Raw genomic sequence first — 9,307 nt, forward strand, 5'->3', positions numbered from 1 at the left:
AATAATTTATTTATTTTAATTGTAATTACAAGTTTTTGTTTTCATATGCTTGCTGGTTTGGTTAACAGATGATAAACATTCAGTTTGCAGGTTTGCAGACTTTGCAGCACAGTAACATGAAATTTAGCATTTCTCTGTTACGACCCATGGTTGAAACGTTTCAGAAAATAATGAAGAAGAGCAGATTTACGATTTGCATCTTCTCATAACTATACGTTCTCTGGTTAATACTTTTAAGTATTGATCGATATTCGGTACCGATTTAAAAATTACTCAATGCTCTCGATACTCGGTACCGAAACATTTAGGTTTCGAATAAAAGCGCACATAGGCCAAAAATATGGCAAAAATGGTTCAGGGGGGACTCACCTATCAAAGCCCGAATGTAGGAGCCAATAGAGCATTTGATACTGATAATGCAGAGAAACTCTTACTTGTTTGAAGCATTTTTGTTCCATCTGAATCGGACGATATCATTTTTGTAGGCCGATTCTGTAACCAGTTAGCGACAATTTTCGAATCGGTATCGGTTTTATTGACGTATGATATTAAATATTTTTACGTCAACAAGGGCGATATCAATTCGAAATTTGTCGCTAACTGGTTACAGAATCTCCCCCCTGAAAGGCATCTTCATCATTCCAAACATTCTTCTTGAACCTTGGATCGACTAAGGTTAAAACTGATAAAGTAATATTTCTCTGTTGCGATAAGTTCAAGTGTTTTAGCCAATATCATATAAATTAGTAATGAACGTTTCTTTCTAAATTTGAAATGCATATAATGATGAAGGTTTAATGCAAAGAATCGGTATCGGGTATCGAAAAGGAAGTATGTATTGGGTACCGAAATATTTTTTAAGTATTAGGTACCGACAATTCACCACATCACTAGAGAGCAGTATAAAACTGCCACTCCCGGTTGTCAACTCTACGATGACGTCACGCCAAAATTACTCTCGCGAATTCGGCTGCAATCGGCGCAATCTTGTATTCTATCATTCTTACTCAAAAAACGGGCCCAAGAAGGGCAGAACATGAGTGAGAAAACGGGATAGATTTGAAGTCAACCAGAGTAGAGGAGTAGATTTCAAATTTTTTCAAAAACAGGCGTAAAATGAAAGTGTCATTGAATTCTCCCCTCTTTCTCCTCTCTTTTTTCAATTTATTCTATCTTGAGTTTGAGTATACATACGTAAAAAATAAAGTTTGACTTTTTTACGAATTTTTGAAATTCGCATTTTAATAATAATAATATATTGGCGCTTACACATATGTTGTTTTGGCCGGGCTTCTCCCCGATTTGTGGCGTGCGCCTTGATGTCACACGAAGGGGAAAGACCTACAGTTTCACGCCGACTCCGAAGGACGATTGTATTTTTCGCATTACTTTTAACAAAAATATTTTTAATTGTAATAGCAGCAAAACATCCTTATAACTATATTTATTTGTCTAGTTGATCCTGATTTATTTTTTTGGGAATGGCTAATCAAATTTTAGAGAAAGTAAACAAATTTCAAATATAAATACTTTTATTTTACAAATAAAATGGAAAAAGGTATACATCACAAGTTGAGGAGAAGCTAGATCAAATGTTTTTTTTTTTCAGTTTTTATATAAGTTGAATTTATTTTTGCTTGATGCACATGGTCGATAAAATTAAAGAATATTATTATAATCTGAAGTTGTTTGAATTTATTTTCTTAAATAAAGTACACATGCACTTACATATATGTATGTATGTAAGAAATTTATTGGCAAACTATGATAAATAAACTTTATAATTGTAGGTCAAAATAAATAAATTATAAATATGTATTAAAGAGTAAATAATCGTGAACACTTTACGGTAAGGTATAGCATAACTATTCTTAGCCCCGGGCAGTTGCGGCAACATTGGCGGCCTGCTGCGCCACGGCAAGTCCTTGAATGGTGGCATCCCTTGTGTGTTGACCAACACGCTCCTGTTCGGAAAGGAAATTTTACAATATAGTAGGTACATATGTACATAATCCAAAAAAAAACACGAATAGGCTATGAATGCTTCTGTGTTTCTACTTACGATTTTCTTGCCGATCTTTTTTAGCCAACCCGCTTCTGTTTGCCCTGCGAAAATAGCGATCAAAACGGCCAAGAAGATGAAGACTTTATTGAAGTTCATTGTTATTTTTTTTTTGTATTTTTTTCTGTAATATTATGCTTTACAAATTAGCTTGGTAGCTGTTTAGCGGCGACTATTGTCTTTACTGGGGACGTTCCAAATGATTTTGATGATGAAGAATTTGACGACTGCAGCTTTTATAGCGAGAGCTACTACTTCGATTGGCGACAGCCTCTGCAGCAAAAAAGTCCATTTCCATCATTAAACGGGGGATCACTTATGCCCATCAATGTACGTACATACATACATATGTTTTTTGTATGCACATATTTCTGTATGTATGTATGTATGTGTGTGTGTGTATTAATTAAAATTGCATCATGGGAGCAAAGCTTTGCTGATAAGACGACAACATTAAACAGTTTCATTATGTTTTTTCCTTAACTCGGGGATTTTATACCTCGTTTTTTTTTTTTCAAATGTACCTGGTAAAAATTGCCAGCAATCTAAGACAGACAATACATACACATATTTTTATACACCATTTTAAAGATCTTCATATTTGATTTAAAAAAATATATATATTCAAGCTTTTAATAGATGAGTGCCAGATGTACGAAAATAACGGCGATTTTAAACAAAAAATTGGGTTCGGGATCTATAAGAAACCTATTTACATATATGCCGTACTCGACTACTACTCGACAATTTACGCTAAGTTTGGTTTGGGGTGTATTCCGTACTTCTTTGTAGCATTGTGTATGTAATTACTTCTAGTGTGAGTCTTCTACAGTACTTCTTGGTAAAAAAAAATTCCAGTTATGAAAATCCCCAGCGTATGTCACCTCCTAAGACTCGCGACACTTTAATTTTGGTTCATATTAAACATATGTACGTTAAACTGTAGTAATATGCTTTTTGAATTAAATTTTCAGTTTTTTTTTATAGAGCGATTCATCTAAACGCGCAAATACCTCGTTACCATGTAAACCTCGTAAACTTACTTAATACATACCCTGTTGGGAACTCAACTGACTATATATGCACTGCAAGTTCACTATTTATGAACTAGGGGTGGCTACGGCTCGACTAATTTACGTTATTTTAACGTGGTGATGTCACGAAAAGAAAACGAGTTAACTATTTTAGTAGTCGACTACGAAATTGCCGACAGGGTATGTACAGTAATTACTGCATATAAGAAAGTCGGAATTTTCACGGAAAACCTTTCCTATATGTATTCTTTCTTTTATGAAGACTACGCATAGTGGAAATATCCTCAATGAACAAAGTTTTAGTGGTATACAAACCTAAATATTTTTATACAGAAAACGAAGCCTAAAAATATGTACCCCATAACTATGTATGACCAAAATGTTAACAATATAGTTTTAGGCTTCTCGCTCTCACCCGCTTCGCTGAGTGTATGAAATTTCTACGTGCTACATTCGGAGTCATTTATTTTAATTAAACTCAACATACTTAAAAAATGCGAAAACCAGAAGAGTTTGAATTTCTTAAATATCTTCAAAATATTTTCAAACTAAAACTATCTTAAACCTTTCCCTTGTGATACTTCTTCATACTTATGTACATACATACATATAATTTCGAAATGAAGCCATTTCAAAATCATTTCGATTGATACCCGTATAATTCATTGAAATGATTGCAACTTTTGAATTTTACTTTTTATACCGTTAATTCCTTTAATTCAAGTTGAATTTGAATTTTAAAACATATGGAGTCCCTGCTATACATATGTTTCTTAGAAATAAAGCCTTTTCAAGACTCTTCCAACTAAAACATAGATTGTAATAACTCATCAAACTTATAATATAATTGTATTTGAATTTAGATTTATAACAGGTGGCAACCCTCTTCAAAAATCTCAGAAAATTCTACACGTTTAAGCTGAACATTTCTAATTTAAATTCGACTTTTAAAACAGGTGGCAATCCTCTCCGAAATATTGTCCTACTAAAACCCTATTAAATCCCTCTTGTCTGACGTCCATATTATGATACATACATATTCCAATTATCAAACTCCTTTAATTCAAGAAGAATTAGATTTTTCAAACAGATGGCAACCCTCCTACATGTAGTTTAGAACTAAAACCCTTATCAAAAACCTTTTGATTGATACACATATTGTAGTAATTCATTTAAATTAAATGAATTAAATTTTTAAACGGGTGGCAACACTCGTAAAACACCTCAGTAATATTTTTAATGCTCAACCTGAAGGTTTCTTAGCAATCTTTCATTTGACACCCATATATTAATTTTTTAGATAGTTTGCGAATAATTAATTTAAATTTGGCTTTTCGAACAGGTGGCAGACCTTTCAAACTACAACCTTTTTAAGCCTCTTGTCATCCATTCTTTAATACAATTTTCAAATATTTGTTTTTGTTATTTTTTGCGGCCTTATAACAATTATATTCAACAATTTATATTGAGCTCGAGGCCGTTTTTTAAATGAAAATTTATTGTGGAAAAGCAACAATAATTTGAAAAAATGGTAGAAGTGATAGCTATTTCGGAAATCACCACATTTCCTCATCAGACTTCTTTCAGTAGGATTCGAACCGACGATCCAACTGACTCAGCCAGTTGCATATGCACCGTGCTAAGTACGCCTTTTCGGCGCCAAATCATATGTTTTTTAGTTTGAAACAAAGAGGATGTGGTTTATTTTTCCCCTCAGTGTGTTTGTACGGAGTAGTAGAACTGGAAGACTATCGATGGAGCCGTTTTTAGCTTTTACCATCGATTGTTATAGCCTCCATTGGTAGTCTTTATAACTACCGATAGTAACTTCTATATCTCCACTACTCTATCATTCTTATTTTACATTTATTGGCCCAAAGCCTTTGCCGTTTCGATATATACATATGTAAGTATGTAAATAAAGAGAAAAAAGTTAATATGAATGAACAACGAAACGATGGGGCATAAAACAATTTTGCAAATTTGTTCCACAACAGCTTACAGATCTTAAAGCCTACTTCATTGATCCTAGATGTATTACCGCTGAAACAGTATCCTTATAGTAACATAAGGAATTTGTAGGATAATTTTCTCGTGATTTGTATCCCACAAAATTTGTTAAAAAAATTCGTTCGCAATTTTAAGTTGCTAAGACTTTTGGCAATGTTTTTTGTTGAGGGTGTTATGCATTTTTTTCATACAAAGTAAGCATGTTCGACCATTTTTTTCAAAGAGAAGCAAATGAGCAGCACTTTCCACTCGCACTTTATAATACTCAATTTTAATAAGTTACAAAACTGCAAACCAAATTTTTTTCTAAAGATTCTAATTAAAAAGTTTGAAATGTTGGTGAAACGCTGCAGAATTAATTTTTATAGTTTTTTGGGCAAAGTTGGAAATTTACCAACACTTACTAAAATGTCGAGTCCTAATTTGGTCGCTGTATGTTTTCCTCGATTCGAATCACAGGCATTCATATGTGTACCAACATCACTTAAAACTCGTTCATAGGCATGCCATTTTCATGAAAACATTTGGAGACCCGTATAAAATAAATAAATTACCAGGACAATGGGTCAAAAAAAGGACTGTCCCGTATAATACAGGACGGATGGTCACCGTAGGCATAACCTAAACTATCCAGTGGGGACACTATCGGTGGTTTTCCAGCTCCACGGGACAGCTCTAGTCTAAATCTTAGCTGCTGCGTCCAATGTAAAATTTCATCGAAACTAATGATAATTGCAAAACAATAAAAATGACTTGAAAGCAAGAACAGCAATGTTAATAACAATAAGCACCCATTTTAAGACAAATTCATTTCAAAAAGGTTCAAAGACTTATAATGAAATTGATCGTGGGTTCCATATGTGTATGCAAGGGACGAAAATCAGTTTAATAAATTTGTTAGCGAAAATAGGTGAGTTGGCTATTCTAAGCCTAATTTTTGCACGTCACTTCACGCCCACTCACTAATATTTCGTGCAAATCAAATACTTCAGGTGTAAGCTTCGTTGATGCCCACAGATGAAAATGATTAGGGGTATTCTCTGAGCCTTGCGAAGACATTGCAAGGCTCACGGATTACACGGTTTGTAAAGCTGTTTTTACTGGTTTTTACCGTGCAAGGGCTTTGCTAGACTCAGAGAAGTTGAAAGAACGCTTAATGAGTTTTTATTGTTGTCCTAAAAACAATATACACACATACAAAATCGATTTTCACAACATCGATATTTTTACAATAATTGTTGAGAAAGATCGATTATAATCGAATTTTTAGTAAAAGCTATTAGGCATGTTCCGCAAATCATACGATTTGAATACGGTGCGATTTACAGAACCTATTTTGGAGATTAACAAAAAAAAAATACAAATTTGGCACTAAGCCAATTGATATGACCGAAATGTTTTGAAAAAGGAATTTATAGAGCTTTAAAACGAAATAATAATTTTTTTTAGACTTAGCTTATTGGGAGTTTTCATCGGGTAAAATAAAAAAAACTCCATTTTCTAAATTTTTTTAACTTTAAGCGAAAATTGAAAAATTACTATGAAAATTGTCAAATAGGAAGTATTTATTTTAAAGTACATTTATTTTCGAATAAATCGATACAAATTGTCGAAGTTAAGCAACTTAAATATAAATACGGCCTAAAGAATTCATCAATATTTACCCAAAATTGATATATGCAGTGGCTCTTTAGCACAAAAATTGGCTTACGTAAAAACTTTGCAAGGTGGCCGTAGCATCGCCTAAATATAACATATATGGGTATCTTAATAGCTACATACTTTACCGATCTTTACCAAATTGTGCTTAGCCTCCTCAAGCACCGTCTTGAAAATTTTTGAAACTACACAATACAATTTTAGTTTTACCCATAGCGCACGATCTACTCACCGTCACTTTTACAAGTAGCGAAGGAATTTTCTTCGATTTTAATCGCTTTCGCCCACAGCATCCATGTTGTGCCCAAATTTAAAAACAAATTGATGTATCGAGGTCAATACATTTTTTTGCACCTCTAATTTTATGTTTGAAACTCCTTGCCGCTCGAATAGTTCGGAAAAGTAATTAGTTTGGCGATAACAATACCTTTCTTCATGGAATGCTCGTGATAATGCATATAGCATAGGTTTTTATTACATACATACATATGTATGTACAGAAATACATACATACATACATACATACACGGTACTTACGCATTTTGGTTCTTTACCGATAAGAAATTGTGTTATGCATTTGTGATCCCCCGTATACATAATGCTGCCGAAGATAGAGTACAGCATCGAAGTGCTGCTCGCTATAAAAGCCGCAGTCGTCAAATTTATTATCATCAAACTCATTTGGAACGTCTCCACAAAAACAATAATAAGTCGTCGTTGAAAAGTTCTCAAGCTAATTTGTAAAGCATTACATTGCAGAAAAAAAAATTAAAATGAATTTCAATAAAGTCTTCATCTTCTTGGCCGTTCTGATCGCCATCTTTGCAGGACAAACAGAAGCGGGTTGGCTAAAAAAGATCGGCAAGAAAATCGTAAGTAAAAACACAGAAGCATTCAAAGCCTACTAGTTTTTTTTTTTTTTTGATTAAGTGCATATGTACCTACTATTGTAATATTTCCTTTCCGAACAGGAACGCGTTGGTCAACACACAAGGGATGCCACCATTCAGGGACTTGGCGTGGCGCAGCAGGCTGCCAACGTTGCCGCAACTGCCCGGGGTTAAAAATAACATTCCCTTCACCATTCATAGATATATATTTTTATCATTGACTCGCAAAAAGAGACAGCTGTTTAGTTCCTAGTTATTTATTTTATCATAATTTGTGCATTTAAGAAAATAAATAAAATCAATTTCAAATTACCGGAATTATTTGTTTGTGGTTTTTGTGTTGTGTAATCATTATAAACACAAACTTAAAAAGTTAGTTACATTTTCGGTTTCAGTGAAAGCTTTTCACTATAGTTGTCAAACTATTGCTAGTGACGCCATTCGATATTTCAGTATCTCTCACTATCGATACTATCGATGGTACGATCAAAATTAAATCAACATATTTTTTATGGAAATTGCAAGTATTTGTTGGTTGCAGGCTTGGTATTGCATTAATAAAAAATAATTTAGTCTTATTTTTAAATTACATGCATACATACAGACTGCGATAAATCGATACAAACGCGAAATCTCAACCCACTTTCTTTTGTTTTTTTAATGTTCATTCGTTTTTTAAAAAAGCGTGGCCAATTTGTAACCGAAACCGTAATAATCCAAAATTTAAATCTTTGTACAAAAATTAGAAAAATTAACAGTTTAATCAAGTTTCAACCATTTTAATTTGAAATTCGAGAAAAATGTTTGGTATGCCGTTTTAGGACCAAATTTTAGTATCACAAATACTTTGAAGTCGCAAAAAATCCGGTTGATTTTAGACAATTTCTTTGCCTTGCCTTTGATGCAGAAATGCATCTGTATGCTTTAGGAATATTTCTGCATCAAAAGAATAATTTTGAAAAAATTTTGCTTACGTTTTTTTGGGCGGTTAGGGTCAGGGACCGGAAAAAACAGTTATTTTTCTTTTAGATGTTATAAAAGTCCGGGGAAAAATATTATCGTGTAGAGTAAAGTTATCAATGTTCCTTCAATCCGAGGACCTCCTGATCAAGATTCCTGGATTCGTTTTATTTTTCGATCCTTTCAGTATAAAGTCCAATTATAACTGAAAAATCCGCACTTTTATTTTTTTAGCCCAGTAATAACTGTTAAACTTGGCCAAATATTTTTTAAGGCCTTTAACAGAACAGAACAGAAAAAAATCGGCAAAAAATCGTAAGGAGCTACACAGAAACATTCATAGCCCCTTAGTTTTTGGATTAGATACATATGTATGTAGGTAGGTAGGTAGGTAGGAGCGTGTTGGTCAACACACAAGAGATGCTACCATTCATACCATTATAATATTACGTATTTATTTGTTGCTTACGGCCCTTAATAAAATAAATTTCAAACCATTATAACTGCGAATATTTATACCTTTCATGAGCATGAAATGGTATTATAACTTTGGTCCGATGTTTGTAAGTACCAGAACAAAAAGAGATAGACCCATCAAAATGTATACTTATATGATCAGAACGTCGAGCTGAGTTGATTTATCCATGTCCGTCTGTCCGTCTGTCCGTCTGTCCGTCTGTCCGTCTGTCCGT

General features: G+C 33.4%; 2 protein-coding genes across 2 annotated transcripts; one reads left to right on the plus strand and one right to left on the minus strand.

The window, feature by feature from the left end:
* Positions 1 to 1,724: 1,724 nt before the first annotated feature.
* LOC118736781 (cecropin-1) lies at positions 1,725 to 2,295 on the minus strand. Its single transcript, XM_036466812.1, has 2 exons — positions 2,063 to 2,295; positions 1,725 to 1,964 (listed from the first exon to the last, which is right to left on the minus strand). Exons 1-2 carry the CDS (start codon positions 2,159 to 2,161, stop codon positions 1,872 to 1,874), a joined length of 192 nt encoding a protein of 63 aa, XP_036322705.1. The 5' UTR covers positions 2,162 to 2,295; the 3' UTR covers positions 1,725 to 1,871.
* A 5,123-nt stretch (positions 2,296 to 7,418) lies between these two features.
* LOC118736784 (cecropin-1-like) lies at positions 7,419 to 7,973 on the plus strand. The gene is made up of 2 exons (XM_036466816.1): positions 7,419 to 7,637; positions 7,737 to 7,973. Exons 1-2 carry the CDS (start codon positions 7,539 to 7,541, stop codon positions 7,827 to 7,829), a joined length of 192 nt encoding a protein of 63 aa, XP_036322709.1. The 5' UTR covers positions 7,419 to 7,538; the 3' UTR covers positions 7,830 to 7,973.
* The last annotated feature ends 1,334 nt before the right edge of the window (positions 7,974 to 9,307 follow it).

Source organism: Rhagoletis pomonella, unplaced genomic scaffold, assembly GCF_013731165.1.
Source record: "Rhagoletis pomonella isolate Grant_MI unplaced genomic scaffold, Rhpom_1.0 Rhpom_scaffold_00004, whole genome shotgun sequence".
Classification (NCBI taxonomy): domain Eukaryota; kingdom Metazoa; phylum Arthropoda; class Insecta; order Diptera; family Tephritidae; genus Rhagoletis; species Rhagoletis pomonella.